General features: G+C 40.3%; 1 protein-coding gene across 5 annotated transcripts in view; it reads left to right on the top strand.

Annotated features, from left to right (window-relative positions):
• Positions 1-2,181: 2,181 nt before the first annotated feature.
• The window catches only part of fubp3 (far upstream element (FUSE) binding protein 3), a 58,871-nt gene continuing 40,808 nt past the window's right edge, over positions 2,182-20,244 (top strand). For all 5 annotated transcript variants that reach the window (XM_054744366.2, XM_054744368.2, XM_054744367.2 and 2 more), the window contains exon 1: positions 2,182-2,334. In XM_054744366.2, coding sequence (XP_054600341.1) covers positions 2,239-2,334 — 96 coding nt within the window. In that variant the 5' untranslated portion in view covers positions 2,182-2,238. The remainder of the gene's footprint in view (positions 2,335-20,244) is intronic.

The raw sequence follows: 20,244 nt of genomic DNA, 5'->3' as shown, positions 1-20,244 counted from the left end.
TCAATTGGCCTGCCAACTCTCCTGACCTGAACCCCATAGAGAATCTGTGGGATATTGTGTAGAGAAAGTTGAGAGACGCTAGACCCAACACTCTGGGTGAGCTTAAGGCCACTATCAAAGCATCCTGGGCCTCCATGACACCTCAGCAGAGCCACAGGCTGATTGCCTCCATGCCACGCCTCATTGAAGCAGTCATTTCTGCAAAAGGATTCCCGACCAAGTATTGAGTGCATAACTGAACATAATTATTTGAAGGTTGACTTGTTTTGTATTAAAAACACTTTTCTTTTATTGGTCGGATGAAATATGCAAATTTTTTGAGATAGGAATTTTGGGTTTTAATGAGCTGTATGCCAAAATCATCACTATTAGTAACAATAAAAGGCTTGAACTACGTCAGTTGTGTGTAATTAATCTAATATATATGAAAGTCTAATGTTTATCTGTACATCACAGAAAATAATTAACTTCATCACATATGCTCATTTTTTGAGAAGGACCTGTGTAAATAAAGTGATGATGATGATGATGATGATGATGATGATGATGATGATGATGATGATGACGATAATGATAATGATAATGAATCCAAAACACCTGCAAATGGTTCCTGAGCCTTTAGATTAGGGATGTGAGAAAATATCAATAAGGCAGTACATTGTGATAATTTTCATTTTCATTCTATATTCAAAAGCTGTGTGTCGAAAATATCGATATCGCAATATATCGTGTTATATTTTCCTGCAATATCATATCGATATTCAAAAGCTGTGCATCTAATTTTTGGAAGAATTTACATGCAAACATTTGTGTATTTTATTTTCTTTTGATGCAAATCAAACGCCGACCGCTAGTTGGCAGCAGTGCGCAAAGAGTTTTGTTTCCATCACTGAAATGCAAATCCCTCTGTTATGGTTCAGATACCTCATGATAAACATTTAAGTATCGGTTTGGACTGTTTTCTGAATTTTCCTATAATAAATTCAGTCTAAAATAAACGCTAACATCGTCTGACTGAATGTATCGCAATATATCGTGATTTATTGTATCGTCTCGTCTCCCCTGTATCGTGATACATATCATATCGTCATAATTTAACTACTACACATCCCTACTTCTCAGTCTGAGTTGAATCACTGAAATAAATAGACTTTTCACCATATTCAAATATTTTGAGTTTCACCTGTAGAGTTTTGTGAGTGTGACTGTGATTTCTGACTTAACCAGTCATGGTTGTCAGAATAGTATTATTTATTTATATATTTATTCAATTAGTTAGTTAGTTAGTCCACAAGACAGTTTTTGCTTATACATGTTGTGAGGGCACATCATTATTTATAAGACCACTTTGGAGAAGACATTCTGGTTGAAATGCACCTCCTTTTACATTGACAATGCCTATAGTATAGTGTAAAAGTATTGAGCCATCCCTTATTTCATTATATTTTCAGCAAATATCCAGGCTTTCTGGAGGGTCATTCAAAGTTTTTCTGTATACTTACTCTGACTTCTCTTATATTTTGAGTCATGGATAATATTCGGCAAAGCAATGTCACTTTAATTTGACCTATGACACATTAAAGTATTAAAAGGTGATCAGCTTCATGGGATGAGCCAGTGTTGCATTTAAATAAACTTGAAAACATGTTTATGTTTATGTGCTTAGCAGATGCTTTTACCCAAAGCGACTTACAATTTTATTTTAACCTATAGGGCATGTTGTGATCTGTGGGGGAAACCGGAGTACCCGGAGAAAACCCACGCATGCATGGGGAGAACACGCAACTCCACGCAGAAAGGCCACAGCCGAGTTTCGAACCTGCGACCTTCGTGTTGCGAGGCAACAGTGCTAACCACTGCGCCTCCATGCAGCCACATAAAGAGACTCCATTCTAAATTGACTTTTTTTTTCAATGTTCCCATTTTCTTTTCTCAGTCTACAAAACAACAAAGACAACACGTTTGGCAGACATGTTTTGCACAGTACTATTAGATTTCAATTGTAAACACTTATTAAATACAATTTATCCTAATGACAGGTGGAATATGTAGGTTTAGCGTTGCATAATACCCAAATCCATGAGTTCTATCATTCTGGCTAGAGGCTACAAGGCGTTTGCTTCCATATGTTCCAAACGTGTTGTTGGATCAACTCGCGAGATCAGCAGGCTCGCGGAGTTTTAGCCTGGCACGTGTGTCGTTTTTTTTTTTAAGTGTGGCTCTCAGCTGCCGAGGTGGATGATGATGATGGCGGAGCTGATTCAGGGACAGGCCTCGGTTGCTCAGCCAGGAACGAAAGATGACTTCGCAGACACGATACGCCGAGTCCGACAGGTAAAATGCTTATCTGCGAAGACATATGATCTGCTTTCGGACCTGAAACAGCGTGTCTGGATGCGAAGCAGGGCCGAGATTTGGCTCGAGTCTTCCCGGACCATAAACACTCCTCCATGCACCCTGCGAGCTAACATGCTAACAGCAGCCGAGACGGCGGCGTAGCTGAGCGTACAGATTAAAGTTTACAGCGAACGGAAGACGCTTTAACTCGGTGTCAGGGCCGTCAAAAGGACAAACCAAGTCATGTGCGGCGTATGAAACGAAGTTTTTTTGTACTGTCAAAGTTTGTTCTACTTTATAAAGTTAAGTCGGTACGCTGCAACCTGTTGTCAAGTCGCTGAAGTTGCAGTTAGCTTAGCTTGCTAACTTACGAATTAAACTTGCGTGCCTTACAGTGTGAATCTCTGTGTTAAAAACACGTGTAGTTAAAAAGACAAAGTCCCAACAGCTGTTGGCTTAAAGTTATAAGTCAGCATCGATGTAACTAGTAGTTTCCCAGGTTAAGGTGATGTCTAGGTAGCTTAAACTACGCAGCACTGACGTGTTGTTTTCTTTCTTTTACTAATAACGTATTGCATATTGTGTAGCGAATAATGACAAAAACATGTTCAGAACCGTCGTTATCCAGCTATCTCGTGTGACTGCGTGTTCTCGCAGTAGTGTTGGAATTAGGCCATATATTGTAACGTCATTGGTTGACTAAGCCCCCCTCAACACCTCCTATTGACCTCACATGGAGTTTTCCATTACTGTATGACAAAAAACATATAATACAGGGCAAAAATCAGTCTGCATTTCACAACCCTTTCCTGTTTTACCATTATAAACTGATCTAACACTATTCAGATTTCTGTATTAGAGGATTAGTACACCCCTGATAAGGGATTGATTGAATTTTATTTGATTAAGGCCGTGTGCATTAATCAAGTCGGCAATGAATATCAGTGTAAATATGTCAGAATTAGCTCAGTAGCTAAGTTTAATCTGTTGTCCTAAGGCAGGTTACAGTACACACATTGTCCCACAACAGACATGAAAACAAGTATAATATAGATACATATAGATTTAAAACAAGTTAAAACACCAAGTTCTCTGAGAAATATATTTTTAAAATATAATCGGTCACTCTTGCACGCTGGATGTGAAAATAGTCTTTTACCCTTATTTCCTGCATTGGCTGCTGATATAAAATAGACAGGAAAATGCTTGGTTTAGAAAAACCAGTCCGATATACGTCACATTGAAAAATAGCATTTACGGACTCACCCAACTTGGTGCGCGATGGGGAGTGGAGACGTGCCCAAATTTTAACTATCAGTCGAAAGAGACCGAGAAAGCAAGCTTGTGACCGGTCAGGAGGTGGCTGAAGGAGTACAAAGATGTGTAGCAAGTGTTTTATTCATGGATAAAAAGACGAGAACTATGGGTTTAGAGGTGCCTATCACATGAAAAGGTGGAGTGGAATGAGAAACACATTATTCACATTCAAAAGTTTATTAAATATGTTAAAACTATGTAAATGCACTATCATGAACTGGATACGTGACTGTAATGGTGGCAGTATACCTCAGAATAGCGCTGCGCCCTCTGTTGTCCTGGCGGGGAATTGTTTCGCAACAACCCCCAGCTGACGGAGAAGTCTGAAAGCAAAACGTCTGTCAGTGCGTATGCGTCTCTCCCTTGCGAAGCTGAGGGAGAAGTATAAATTAGGCTAAAGGCCGTTAGAAAACTGTTAATATTTCAATTGTTTAAAGTGGTACTTCATTAAAAAATCTTTTTTTTTAATTATTTCTGATTTTAACTGGTCATTCTGAGGTCATCATGCAGGCTGAACACGAAAATAGTCTAACCCTATTTCCTGCGTTAGCTTCTGGTAGAAAATAGATGCACCCATTTTGACTCGTGATGGGGAAGGCTGTTGTTTTTGCATCCAGGAAACCGCAGAGAATGTTGCAACTAGTAGAAGCTAACTGTTAGCATTAGGAACTCCACCACACAACAGAAGTCCTTCAAGCTTGTGTTTTTTGGGGAGATGAAACATCAACGTCTAGGGCTGCAACACTGAATCAATAAAAATCGATAACGCATTTCGTCATCGATTTATTGTGTAACTTTTTTTCGTGTTGTGCAACCTTTCTCAGTCAATACATGCAGCTCATGTGTAGGAGGCAACAGAGCAGACCGAGGCAAATCAGAACGAGAGAGAAAGCCGGTGTTTTGATGGGGGTCAACACACTTAGAACAGTAAATTGCTTACTGACGCACAGTGAGCTAATCAAGGTTCTGTGGAGAAAAACAGAAACCAGCAAAGACACAAAAGCAGAAACGGTCTGGGATGAAAAGTGCAACTATGAGTAAATTAGCTAATGCTAGCAAGTAGCAGGCTCATGATCACGTAGGGTTCTGAAAAAACATGATGGATGTGAAACTAAGGCCCTGTCCACACGTAGCCGGGGATCTGCCAAAACGTAGATATTTTTCTACGTTTTGGCCTGTCATCCACACGAAAACGGAGTTTTTTCACACGAAAACGGATCTTTTTAAAAACTCAGGCCAAAGTGAAGATCTGCATGTTCTCCGTTTTGGGTGTCTGTGTGTGGACAGACAAAACCGGAGTTTTAAGGTCCGCAACGTCACTTTCCGCGACAAAAAATGCTGACATCACGTGTGCGACCTGTGTTTACACTAGCCGACATCATGGAAGCCTTCAGAGCTGCGCTATGTCACTACCCAATCCATCAATTGTCCAAGCGCTTTCTGCTTGTTTGTTTTTGCAAGCGGAATTACTGCTCCTTGCGGAAGACCACAGGCGAAGGACGAGGTTAAGACCGGGGGAAGTACTGCCGCCTACAGGTCTGGCATGTCCATAACAACGTATTTATCCGGGTACGTGTGGACAGTTTGTTTTTAAAACGCGGTGGTGTGGATGCAAGTTTTTAGAGGGGCGGATATTCGTTTTTAAAAAACCCCGGCTACGTGTGGACTAGGCCTGAGAGCATCTAAACTCTTACAGCAGAAGAAAAGTCCTCACTATCCTGTTTATTCTTAGCCGACTGCAACGCTATGGAGTAGAACCACTTCCGTTACTATCGAGTCTGCTCTGCTAAACACCGCAGCAAGATTGTGGCAAGCCACTGTAGCATGTAATTCACAAACGCATCCATTTGTAAACATAATTTAAACATGATTATTGCCTAACCGTACACAATAAATGTCACCATAACATTTTTTGCAGATATTAACGCATTCGCTGCCAGCTGTTTCCTGATCGGTAAGGCCCTTCGCTGCCACCGTTTCTCACCGTGTTAACTGTTGAAGATTCACAGAAAGTTGCGCATTAGGATGATGTCGACGCCAAAACAAAGCAGAGACTTGCCTCTTACATCAGGATGAATCTGCGCGTTTCGAGCTTTAGCCGTTCTTTCATAATCTGTTGTTGAATTATGATCGGCAGAAGCTTTTCCGGTTCGCGCCTCACTTTTTTTTTTTTTACAGCAGTGGCCCAAAATGATTTCCTAACACATGGATTTTCTGCTTCCTGATCATGTGACGTGTGACGTACACTGATTGGCTTTAGAGCTGAGATGTTTGTTCTCACAGTGCGGGGGCTCGTTCCGATGCCCACACAGTAAAAAAATGCAAATGACGACTTAAGTCGTCAATGGCAGTGAATGAGATAAATGTTATTAACATTTCCAGTAGCTTACTACTGAACATTTTAATGAAATGCATACAATTTTACTGATCATAGTTTAATTATGTATATATTTAGATGGTAGCCTGTTAAGCACGCTATTGAAATGTTTTCTAATCATGTTTTGTTATTAAAGCAAAAGGAAGGAGAGAAAAAATGTTTCCCTAGAAGTTTTTAATTAAGTAATTTAGCTGACGGCATTGGGATACGTGGGGTCTTTTTAATCTGTTAAGCAGTTTGAGTTACATTTTTTTGTATGAAAAGCATTTTATAAAGTTTTATTTGATTTGATATTTTCCTGATTCATCGAGTCGAAACCCCATCCGATTCATCAACAATCCAAATAATCATTTGTTGCAGCCCTATTTGCAAAGCAGTTCAAGTTGGTGGTAGAGTTGCGTTGCTGTTGGACAATCCAAGGCCTGTTTTCCAAATACCAGGAAAAAAGACTAAATCTTATCGTCTGAACCTCAACTATGATCTGGCTCATTTCTAGTTCCTGAAACAGGCACACCTTATTTTAATTTTGGCACCCCACTGCCTTAGTTTTTGGAGAAAAAAAAATTCAGTTTTTAGAAACAAAGCATTAACAGCATTAACATTGTACACTCATAATCAACTTCACTTTACTTCCCTTATAAAGTTTGCTTACCGTATCTGTGGCTGCAGACACAGGTCAGTAAAGTCTGCCTCACACCTGCTTTCTTTTATGTCTATTTGCATTGCAGCTTCGCCTCCCCCAGTGGCATTCTGAAGTAGATAATCACCCCTGAAGGTGAAGGGAAACTCTAATTTCCATGAGCATATTTTTGGGTACACATGCCAATTTAGTGTAATTTTCTGAAATGCTATACTTTAGTGTAAAAGGAGCGGTGACAGATTAAGGCAGAATAGAAAACACTCTCATGCAGAAGACTTAAATGTCCATTTCTGCAGACTGTGGGAGTCTACTTGAGATTGGCAAGTGGGTTCTTTTGAAAGTAGATGTATTTTTCTCTATGCCTTATACAAGTGATAGCACTTTTGTTGTAGTTTTAAATGAGAAGTGGAACACACTGCCAGAAAAACAGATGCATTTTTGAGGTGCTCAAAAATGCACCAATGGTAATTACTCTGTGGTTGAGGCATCATCTGACTTTGATCACAAACAAGCTTTTGTTAAAGCTTTAACTTGCTGTTTTTCCTCTTGGAATGATTAAAGTTGAATGCTGAAGCACATATTTGTTTGTTGTTGTTTGTGGAGAAACAAGTAAACTTGTAACCTGGTTTTAAAAGGTGACCTGGGCACAGGAGTTAAGTGCTCACCCGATCATCAGAAGGTTGCAGGTTTGAGCTTGCTCAGTCTGTTGCTGTGTCCTTGGGCAAAACACTTAAACCACCTTTCCTGCTAGTGGTGGTCGGAGGGACCGGTGGCGCCAATGTACAGCAGACTAGCCTCTGTCATTGCGCCCCAGGGTAGCTATGGCTATAATGTAGCTCATCACTACCAGGTATGAATGGGTGAATAACTGATTGTGTTGTGTGATTCATCCATTCACGAACACTGCAACATTATTGCAAACTAAATTTGAAACCTGATATCATTGTCATAACAGAGCCTTGTTGAATAAACTTATTTATTTATTTATTTATTTATTTACACCTGCAAGGTAGGGCTGAACGATTTAGGAAAATCTAATAGCTATTTATCAATATCGCAATTGCAATTTAATTAACGAATATTTTTTCAAGGGGCTTTTCTCATATTTTTCAACTAACAGAGGCAAAAAAAACCTATTTAACTTGTACTGAATATAAACCAGTTTATGTATCTACATAGTTATCTACATATATCAACAAGTTTGTCTACATATACATTACGTTTACATTCGCGTACAGTTTAACTGCCATGAGAGCGAGGACGGGGTATTATCGCGCGGAATGTTTTGGTGCCATGCTTTGGCCGTGAGAGCGAGTGGGGGTTTGATATCATAGCTGTGGCGCTACAATTTCAGGTGTGGTGCAGCACCACTGATTCTCAGTAGCAACAACTTGACTCCAGTTAGGTACAACAATTCTGCTCCATTATACTGCTGCAGACATTCACAAATAAATGGGATGGTGGGGATTTTTCTTACTTCTGTGGAGCTTAGTTATTTACAACCATTACGCTTTTTCTGAACTCCACTTGATCGTCAGAGTGCTACAGGCTAGCTTGGCATTAGCTAATCTACCTGTAGATAAACTCTTGATTAGGGTTGGGCATCATTTGATTTTGAACGATTCAGATTCCTCATTTCGATTCTGGTTCCTATTGATTTCCGATTCTTTGAAGACATGACATGTTTTACATGAGCCGGCTAACCACAGGTCCTACTTGATGAAATAATCTTAACTTCAACATGAATTTTAATTCTATGAACAATAGAGCTGTAGCGAATCGTCAATGACGTCTGTCAGATCCGGTAGTCAACGCACCACGCCCACTTGTTGCACCCCCAGGAGTTTGTAAATAGAGGAGGAATCTGCCTGTTTTTCCTCTAGTTTGCCCTCTTCTCCGCCATCACTAACATCTCCACCAAATACAGAAGACCCGGAACAATGTCCGTCCGCTACTAGACTCCTTTCCTGTTTTGCCCGCCTTCGTCTTCCGGCAACGGACAACAACTTCCGGGGTCAAATGCACTGCTTTGTCTCTACCGCAGATGTAGACAATCACCGGTAGTTTCTCTCTTCATAAAGGAGCTTCTTTCAGACATTAGGAGAGCTGTTTTTGTGGTAGCAGTCTCTCCTCCGTGCTGGTCTGTTTGCTCGGTATCTTTGTTTTATTTAAACTTGGTAACTTCAACATAACGTTGGTAAAGCTACTGTTAGCATTTTCGCCAACAGCTTCTTGTGTTTGGATAAGCTGTTACGTTCTGGATTAGAGTTCATCTTTTTTGTGGTGTAGATCTCCCTTTTATTACATTTAGAGTGTTGTGGGTTTTCGGTTTAGTTTAAAATATCACCTTGAGTTAGGGCTGGGCGATATGGCAAAAATAGAATATCACGATTTTTCTAATATTTTATCACGATTTCGATTTTATCATGATTTTTTATCCATGAATAGCATAACTTCAATTGCGAATTAAAGAAGAGAAACATTGAATAAATAAACATTTATTCATATTAGGGATAATCAACACAGTGCTAACATACTTATATTTTAAACTCACACCAGAGATGATAAAAGTCCTGAGAAACAATTACAAAAATCAGTTTTCTCATTTTTCAAGTAACTTAACATAAATTAAAATCGTAAACATATTTAAAGTGCAAACATGTCAATTGCAAACATATTGTGCAAACATTAACTTGTTCAAAATACTATGTAGCTCCCAGTTGCTCATGTAGTGGATAGTTAAGCTCAAATACGGCTCTGATGTGCGGCTGCACCTTAGATCGCTTGTGGTAGCAAAAAACTGCGCATTCTGAATATTTTCTGCAACAAGTCTCTAAATAAAGTAAAAATTTTCCAGTGCAGATTGGAGACAACGAGGGTCCGAAATAAAATTTTTTACTCACCGGCCAAGTTGGCCGGTAGATGATGAAAATCTACCGGCCAAGCATATTTTTTACCGGCCAAAATTCTAAATGATTTAGATCTACCTAAAGCATGTAATTCTATATTATGTTGATTCCAAACAGAGTGACAAAATAATTAAAACATCAATTAATAAGGGAAACAACTCTTTTGTCATTTTTACTATTTATTTATTTTTAGAGATGTTTTTATGAACTCTTTCATTGAAATCTAGTCAGACTCCTTGTTTTCTCTGTCCATGAAGTCTGGCCTCCTGCTTCTGACACCGTCTTTGTGCCAAAGCATTACAGCCTCATTTGGGTCATAGTCCTTGATCTCTGGAGAACACAGCTGCACCATGAGAATATCTGAAAGTGTGTCAGGGCTAGGGTTGTCACGGTAAACGGTGTAGCAGTAAACCCCGGTAAAAAAGTAGACAATAATAACCGTCTTGTTTTAAAAAAAATATATTATCTCGGTGGATTACCGTGGCTGCGGTGTAGGTGCGGTGACCCTTACCAGCCACCGTATCAGCTGTAGTTGCCGGCGGCACATGCGCACTTTTTTGTTTATGACCAAAACTTTCTTTAAGCTAAAGCTGAAATAATGGCCAGAGGAGACGGCACTCGGGACATTTATTATCCCTCAAAGAAGACAAAGTCGGAAGTATGGGCATTTTTTGGATATTTGAAGAATGCCGAGGGCCAGTTGTCTGTGAAAGGCAGCAACGCTACGTGGCCATCATAATGTAGCCATTGTCTCACGACTCCGCCACCTCCAGTTCGCCACTTTTCACAAAATATTCTGGTTGCAACTGGTCCTGGTGGTTTTTCTTCCAGTTCGACGAGTTATCTTTTGGAAGGCTGGCTCACTCCAGTTAAAAACCGCCACATTTCACCGCTAGTTTTAACACGAAGCTAACTGCTAACTTGATAGACTGATTGAATGGGATAGGTGGAAATGACGTTGGATGCGGCGCTCACGTTTCGCGTACGTTTGTGTAAGTTGCATGCAGGCGGGAGGAGTATCAGAAATCCATGGAAGATGACTGATAAACATGACTAATTTGGTGCAAATATTTACTCGCCATGTGGCAGGTAGAACTCAAAAATTTACTCGCCAAATGGAGCAATTTACTCGCATTTGGCGAGTGTTAATTTCGGACCCTGGAGACAACCCATAGAAGCACTGATTTGATCTCATTTCAGAGAAAAATAGAACAGGTTAGATGCACCTAATAAATAAAATTACTAACAAACTCAGGAATCTTTCTTTGCTTCACTTTTCTGGTGCTGAAAACATCACTAATGCGGATCAAAGGAGATACACAGATGAATGCACCTCTTATTATTTGGAAACTACATTTACTGCAGCTGGCAGAGGCAGAGATTGTTTCTGTTGATACACGGAGTTTACAGAATCATTTTAAATTGTAATAGGGGAAGACTGCAGGAGGGAGCGGTAAAATACAGGGGGTCCCCAGCAAAAACAAGAAACTACGAGTCTGATGAAACCCGCTGGTTTTCCATCAGGCAGTCACGGGGCAGCTCCAACGACCCAGTGACCGAGCTCAGTCCGGCTCGGCAGAGGGTGAACGAGTCGAGGCGACGTCGTGCTCTGCTTAAGAAGTGTTATTTTCCTGCTTCAGAAGAAGTGTCCAACGTGTTTTTAAGCTTTCTCCGAGACATGTCACGTCACTAAGTTGTTAGCGCCGCGCGCTAAGGAAACCCTGCGTTCCTCTTCGGAACGAAAACGTCGTTGTCGCTCAGCCGCGGCGAAGCCATGTTTGTTCACACAGGTGAAAACAAGCGGGGCACTAATATATTACTATGACTCAATCTGATTGGTTAAGGGTCAAACAAAGGCGTGTCATTCGCCTGGGGTAAGTTCCCTTTTCATTCAGAGGCAGAATTTCAACAGCAGAGCTGTGAATCGTGATAAAAAGGTCTCTCAAAAATAGGGTTGTCACGGTAACCGGTATAGCGGTAAACCCCGGTAAAAAAGTTGACAATAAAAATAACCGTCCAGTTTTTAAAAAAACTATATTATCTCGGTGGGTTTACCGTGGCCGCGGTTTCGGCGCGATGACCCTTACCAGCCACCGTCGCTTCAGCTGAAGTTCCCGCGGCGCGCACACGCACTTTTTAATTTGCAACGGCACCAAAACTTTGAAGCTGAAATAATGGCCGAAGGAGGAGACGGCAGCGCCCAGGACATCCATCAGCCCTCAAAGAAGACTAAATCGGAAGTATGGGCATATTTTGGATTTCTGAAAAATGCTGAGGGACAGTTAATAGAAGACGGCTATCCCGTTTGCAGAACGTGCAGGAAACAAGTGTCTGCAAAAGGCAGCAACACTTCGAATCGAATGGCACATCTGCGTGACCATCACCCACGTCTCTAGAGCCAGTGCAAGGTAAGTTGACATTAGCATTTTAGCTTAAATGCATGACGTGAGGACTTTTGGTTGAGGGAGAACGCAACGAGTCACTATATACTGCAGCCGCAGCGTCCTCTGCCAGCATTTAAACCGTGTCACGGACACCCTGTTGCTGGATGAAGCATCTTATTTGTTGATGATGAAGAGAAATATACAATTAGTTCCTTGTCATTGATTTGTTTACTTATTCAATGCCATTTATACTTGAACATTTGGATTTGATTACATAGTGTAGTAGTTATTTTAGTAATTTGTTTAAAGTGGCTATTTATTTTAAATACATATTTTTTAAGGTTGACTTGTACAGTGCTCAAGTCAAGTGTGGACTGGAGTTTTAGATTTTCATTTTGATAATGAAGAAAACAAGTATATGAGAAAACAAGTGGTGTTTCTTTGATTTGTTTACATATTGTTTATGTTTTGAATGTTTGGATTTGTATAATTTAAACCTGCACTGACTACTGTAACATGTTCCAGAAAAATAAGCTATTTGTTCCTTTACTTGTGAAAAGTTGCACTTTTGCTAAGGCTTTGTGTTATTTTAGGTTTAATAAACACTGTTAAACCTTTTCTAAACTATTTCAGTTTGTGTAGAACAGGACTATCAATGCTTTCTGAACATATGCAACACCGTTTAAAAAATACCGCGATAATACCGAAAACCGTGATAATGTTGGTCACAATAACCGTGAGGTTAAATTTTCATACCGTGACAACCCTACTCAAAAATGACAGACCGTCAGATGTGTAGATCGTAAAACGGTCTAAAATCGTCATATCGCCCAGCCCTACCTTGAGTTTGGTTTAACCACCCAGTTTAGAGTTTGGACCTTTGGACATCCTTATTTTGGTCCAGAACCCTGTAATCTATGCCCAGTGGGACATCGTTAGTTATTTGTACTTTTGTTTTAATTCCTCACAGGCAGAATTAGTTTTATTATTCCCAACCTGTGGATGGAAAGATTGTTTTTTTGTTGTAAATAAACCTGGTCATCATTTTCAATTTCAATTCAAATTCAGAGATCCTATTCATCCCAGAGGGAAATTAGAGTTTCAGTACACACAATTCTAAGAATTGGTGACTGGTCATTCGCAACCCAAGTCGCGCTACCTTAATTAACTTTTAAATCCCATATTATTGTCCCTTCCTTTATGCACACGAGCCAAACTCCCCAGGAAGGGGGACAATCCGTCTCCAACCACCTCTCAGGCAGCTGCCTCCACTCCCAAGTTCTACATGTCACCAGAACATAACCAACCGCAACACAATAAAAGCAGCGTTATAGAAAATGGAAGGCCTGTAGTGTTTATTCTCTTACAGTACCAGTTTTTCAATTTTTTGAGGAATTTGAGATTTTCTGGTTTTTATTAATTGTGCAATAGAAAAGTAATTGTTAGATTAATTGTCTAGTCATTAGAATAGTCGACTATTCAATAAAATATTTGTCAGAATAATCGTTTTAAAAATAATCGTTTACCTCCAGCCCTAAAGAACACTAACATCACCTTAATTTAGACAAAAACATGTTTCAGAGAAAAAGAAAGACTTGCAGCACAACCAGTGTGTTTGTTTCTGACCACAACCAAAGTCTGGAAGATGCCTCTGGGATGAGAGGCTAAATGTCTCCAACATATCCAGAAACGTCCAGCAGTTTTCAGCTAAAACTCTCAGAATGATCATGTGCAGGATGACGGAGAATTACACCTCCATGCTGCAGCAGCATTCAGTCAGAACAGAAAGTGAAACTAAAACGTAGCAGCTGTCAGTAACAATCTAACAGATTTTAAACATTAAAACTCAACAGAAATAGTTCAAAAAGGAAATTTAAATGTTATTTATAATAATAATAATAATAATAATTATTATTATTTATTGTGGCAGAAGCAGGTGTGGTCCACCACAGAGAAGCCACACACGTTGGTGAGCGGCTTGTGTCTGACTGCTGACCTCAGTGTGTTTTTACTTCTGCAGTGAGACAAACTCACCTCACACAGTCCAGAGTTTGTTCTTTAAAGCTTCTATTAAATCCACTGTGTTGACGTATTTAACAAGTTTCCTCTACGCCACATTTTTCGCTGCAGAAGTTAAAATTTACATTACGGTGTAAAACTCTGGAAGACGCAGACACGTTTGTTTATATTTGGCCGCTGCATGCAGGGTGGGGGGAGGGGACTCGGTGCTGCACACAGACAGCTGGTGAGATCAGCTCTGAAAAGCGTTGATCACAATTTGCTGTAGGGCTGCAACAAACGATTATTTGGATAATCGATTAATCGGATGGGGTCTCGACACGATTAATCGATTAATCGGATTACATGGGGAAATTTTTAAAAACTGCTAGGGAAACGTTATTTCTCTCCTTCCTTCACTTTATTTAACACAACATTATTAGAAAACAGTTCAATAGCAGAAAAACAACATGCCATCACCTAAATTGTCTTATAAGGTGTATAGACAGAGACCCTAAGCTACATCTATCTGTGACCTAAAATGCTTGGTCCAAGTTAAACAGCTTAAGGGCAATTCTCATCTGTTTTGTTTGATCTCATCTGTTAATATTTATTTTAAATGTAATTAAACATAGGCTGTGAATTAATCAAAATTGATCACTATTTCCAAAACTGACTGAAAAAATACCAAATAAAACAAAAGTAAATGAATGCCATCCTCCTTGCGATGATGCCCTGGGCAACTGCCATAAAGTCACATCAAGAAATGCTGCTGATCATTCCAATGATCCCAAATAGACTCACATTAGGCCACATGAAAGCAACTGAACCCAAAAATATATTAACCAGTATATAACTGCACTCTCACACAACACGCCTGCAGCAACAGTTAGGACTCCTCCCTCCCTTTTAAAAGCGTTTTTGCTTCTGAGGACATTGTGGTTGTAAAACCACATGCTAGTAGTCTGGCCCCGGTGTGATCAACCAGTTTCTGTGGGAATGTGACGGCGGAACCAGGGCCAGATTAACACTTTGTTGTACCCTGGGCAACAATATTCAAGGGCTCCATCATCACGACCCAAGGATCACCATAATGTGGTCACATACAGAATATTTTACTGTAATATGCAGTAAATATACTCAATACTTGAATGCCTGACAACACGTAACCCGCCCAGAGTAACCTTTGACCCACCTCGTGTGGACTGACCAATGAGGAGAGGGTCTTAACTTGAGGCCCTCTCTTCATTGGTCAGTCTGCATGAGACTGACTCTCAACTGACATTCAGTCGTAGGCAGCGAAGCGTCTCTGTGCAGCGCAAAAGCCCGGGTGGATAGTTTGTTTAATATAGGGTGACCATATTTCCATTTCCAAACAAGAGGACAGGGGATCTGTGCCTATGACGTCACACTATGGCAACGCCACACAAACCATGTTGGGACCCATTTTTTTTGTAAGAACTAAATTAATATCAGATTCTGCCAATTAAAGGGCTCTAAAACTATTCATATGTAAATATTTTGCATATTTAATGCAAAATCTAATTTTTCTGCTTTAGTGCTGCAACAAGGTTTTATTAATAATAAATTATTATACCTTTTGTTTTACTACAGCATCGGTAAGCTTCCTGTGCACAGATTATTAAGGATGCTTGTTTCAGCTGTGAGATTAGACGATAGGATCAATGAAAAAATAAGTTGTCACACACTCCATGGAAACTTTCAGAGAATCCACAAATAGTGGCTTTCAAATGGTTTTGTTACTTTTTGCAAGTTTTTAAAAGAAGCAGATGAGACAGCATGTCTGATAATTTAGTTTTTCATCTGATAATATTAGAACATGTCAGTAATGTCTGAGGGGCTTTTATAAACACTGTATAACTAACACTCCTGGAGAGGGCATGGATTACACAGAGGCTTCTGGGGAGCCCAGTTATGGGGGGGGGGGGGGGGTCATTTTGCCTTGGCCCCCAAAATGTCTTGAAACGGCCCTGGGTGTGTGACTGAGTTTTGAAGGTGATCTGAATTGTATCAGATGTATAAATATGACATGTGTATAACTTATTGTTTTTTACTGGTAAAAACGTGTCGTGGAGATAAATCTACCTACATTTGACTTTTCAACACTTTGTTTTGTTTTCTTGTTTTTATTTAACTATTTTCCTGTCCTGTCTGTCTCTCATCTTCCTGCATCTCCTCATAATTCTCCAGAAAATCTGTTGCCTGGATTCTTACCTTTTCACCTCATCAGTTACTTTTGAGCAGATCAAAGGGATCTCCTGACCGAAAAGCGCAGAGCGCGTTTTCGATGCTGCGTGAGGTGACATCACCACAGCACAGGTGATGAGCTCCGCAGTAGCGAGCTTCAGGCACAAATAAGACAGAAAATAGAGAACATGTGCGGACATGAACGATCGTGTGCTAATTATAGTTTTTTGGTTGCGCCACTTTGAGAATGGACCGTGCGCTGGAAGCAGCTGCCTGGATCGCTGCGCGACAATGCGGAACCGGTTCGCAGCAGCGCAAGTCTGCCGGCTCTCCCTCGCGCTGATCTGCCGGCTCTCCCTCGCGCTGATCTGCGGCTCTCCCTCGCGCTGATCTTCCGGCTCTCCCTCGCGCTGATCTGACTTGCTCTGGTCTGCGCGCAACGGCGGGCGGGAAGGGGGGGGGGGGGGGGCGCTTTTGGAAGAGTTGTGCGACACAACGAATCGATGACGCAATTCGTTGCCAACGCTTTTAGTAATCGATTTTCATCGAATTTATCGATTCGTTGTTGCAGCCCTAATCTGCTGTTCATGTTTATTTTTCACGGAGATCGGCTGCGGATTCCTCTTCCGTCTGCATTCTAGGAATCGAAACTAGGAATCGGGAAAAAAAAAACTTTAAACGATTCTGGGAAAAACCAGCAGTTGGAACCAGTTCCAATTGATGCTCGATGCCCAACCCTACAGTCTTGATCCCAAACTTTGGAGTGTTTCTGCCTTTTACAATGGTTTCTGTCTTTGCTGGTTGCTCTGTTTTCCTCCATTGCACCTAGATTACTGCATAGTATGCCAGTAAAATGTGTTCAAACCGTGGTGCGCACATTTAACGAAGCCTCAAATCAGTAAAAAATTAACCGAACAACTTAGGTGTGTTCTTGCTGTGTCTTTCTAAATCCATGCTTTCGTTCTTTTTTAAACACAGAAACAGTTTTGTTTACCTGTTTGTAGCTACAGTTTCACCGACGGCTGCCGGCTTCTTCAGGCTGACGCTGATGGTGGCGCGTCACTTCCTTCTCCGTTTATCTGCGGGCAGTAGAGGGCGACAACGTCCTCTACTGCCCGCAGATAAACGGAGAAGGAAGTGACGCGCCACCATCAGCGTCAGCCTGAAGAAGCCGGCAACCGTCGGCGAAACTGTAGCTACAAACAGGTAAACAAAACTGTTTCTGTGTTTAAAAAAGAACGAAAGCATGGATTAACCGAACAATTTAATGAATAGTCATTAGATTCGTTTCAGCCCTAATTGACATAGGGAGCCTAAGTCACGCCCATCTACTTCTGGACCATGGGTCCCAAAAAGAATGAAAAAAAATATTAATGGAAGTCCGTGGGGCTAAAAATGCTATTTTCTAAGTCCGCTTATGTGCCATGGATTTCACATATGATGTCTGTGAATTTTAAATATGCATTTTGATACCAAGAACGTGCTTAATTTCAAACGGGTGTGTGTGTGTGGGTAGTCATTTAGGTTTTATGTAAAAATAAGTCCAGGATTACAAATGTGCTTCACAAAATTGACATCATCGAACCAGACACGGAGAAAAACAGAAGGAAAAATGGTTGTAAGTTCAGAGAACTTCAAATCCTTGCTTCAGGAGGAAAGAACCATCGTAAATGTGGCCATTTGGTAAGTAACAGCTACGCTAGGGGAGACTAGATTCTGTGGTGATTTCATTTATGCGACGTGCCGATGTCTGATTTGTAGTCATGCTAATTAAAAACTTTTACAAGCTGATAACTCTCAAATTACATCACTGGTGTGGTTGAAACACACATTACTTATCATTATTGAACTACAATATAATTTGCCATCCAGAGCCTAATGCCGATATCATGCGATTTCTGGCCGTCTTTGCCAAATCCCTCGTCCTGAGCAGAATTGTGTCAGAAAACGGTCAGGGTGATTTGCATATATGTGCACCCTGCTGTGAACGTACAGGGTGACCGGCTCTGCAACAGTTTTTTGAGCTGTCTCACGACCAAATCGGCCTCAAAAAGCCTTCGAGCACTGCATGAAAACCCACGATTCCTGTTTGCAACCGACCAATGAAAACACACCTTTAGGATGCTGCAGCAGCAAGACTCTCCCTCTCTGAGCTTCGGTTTCAATTTATGTTTAAAATGCTGATTATAAACTACTCACCAGTTTTTATTTCTGCAAATAGCCCAAGTTAAACTAAAGTAAAACTAAAAATTTTTAGTAAAACTAAGTTTTGCTTAAAATGAATGAGTTTTACTCTCCTATGGTGCCATTCTTATCGGCTCTAGCAGCGCTGAGTGTGGGAACATAAAACGGGGAAAATAACCTGAACATGCAGCTCTGTCAGCTGTTGAGTTGGGCTTGGCTGTGGACGGTACACCCAACCCCCCTCCCTCGTGCTGGCTTTTGCTGCGGCCATATCACAGGGGAAAACCATGGATGTAAAAACATAGTTACACAACTGATCAGTCAAAACCGCTAAAATCGCAGCTTTGACGGTAACGTGATCGTGCTGTTTGAAATCGCGATTTCGGTCCAAAAACGATAGATCATTCAGCCCTAGTGGCTGCCAACAGAGTTCTGTTTAACTGCATTGTCGGTTTATTTGCTGCCGTGAACGAAACTGTCAGCAAGGTAAAGAGAAACCTTTTCTGTGTTTTGAAAAATAACCATATATCCATCCTACTTGTCTGGAAAGATGGCCCAAACCCCTCCCCTGTGTAATCAGAATACATCTACGAAGAGCTTTAGTGGCCAATTTACCTCAAACATGTTGAAACGGTTTGAATAATTTAACGGTTTATTGTGAAGGTGAGTTCAGCGGGCGGGAGAGGTTGTTCCGGTTGTGGTTTTTGCTGCTTTGTTATGCTAGGCTTCGTTACAAGTGATTCTGTTGAAAAGGTTAAGCGTTTTAAGGTGTGGGTTACAGACAACAGTTACCCGAAAATAATACCCATAAAAGATCAACCAGAGAGTCTGAGTCATCACAATGCGATCTCTAATATGAGTCCATACTGTCAGATTCCAGCCATTTTTGCCCTAATGACTAATGCCTCCACCGTGCATGACCCATGTGAGCGTAATCCTCAGTGGATGCAATTACAACATGAATTTTGCTTAACATGAGATTTCTCTCTGGACAAGAAATAATTACTGGTAATATTGTGAAAGATATGATATAGGCCACATGTACATGGAATGTTAATATTGTGTTATCTGATGCACTCCACCTTGAACTGCACCAATCCAGCAACTGCTGCATTTTAATAACTAGTATTAAAGGTGAATACACCAATATTTGCACAAGAATAATTTTTGTTTTTAAACTCTGTGACACACTTTGCAGGGAGGATTTGGTATTAAATTTTTCTTGGTGTCTGGAAAAAAAACTTTTAGCCCCCCCCCCCCCCCTTTATTTTGGTCCAAGGTCATTACTGGGCTGGCCCTATTAAAAATGTTCTACACCCCTGCTTAGCAGACTTAATGAAATATTTTTAAGCCAGTATAAAAATGACTGAAACACAAATTTGGCATTATTGACCAGTATCTTTCGTTTAATTTGTTAAGAACATCAAAATGCATTTCAGTGAATATTATAATAAAGTAAAATTTTCTAGTGTTTTTTCTAGAAAGGAGACAACTCATAGAAGCACTGATTTGATCTCATTTCAGAGAAAAATGGAACAGGTCAGATGCACCTAATAAATAAAATTACTAACAAACTCAGGAATCTGTTTGCTTCACTGTTCCGGTGTTGAAAATATCACTAATGTGGATCAAAGGAGATACAGATGAATGCACCTCTTACTTATTATTTGGAAATTAGTGGGTGTGGTTTACATCAGTACATTATTTTGAATCTGAAATTGATATGGATTGATCAGAAGTTGCTATGTGTATTGTTTATTTGAAAACTATTTACAGAGCAGCCTTTAGAATTGAGATTAAATATTTTTGATCACAATAGTAAATGAATTATTAAAGAACACGTTTTTCAATAAAATCAGAACATCAATATTTAAGTGCATGAATTAATTA

This window comes from Nothobranchius furzeri, chromosome 6, assembly GCF_043380555.1.
Source record: "Nothobranchius furzeri strain GRZ-AD chromosome 6, NfurGRZ-RIMD1, whole genome shotgun sequence".
Lineage (NCBI taxonomy): Eukaryota > Metazoa > Chordata > Actinopteri > Cyprinodontiformes > Nothobranchiidae > Nothobranchius > Nothobranchius furzeri.
Note: the sequence above shows the minus strand (reverse complement) of the source record. Positions and strands in the feature narration are given on the sequence as shown.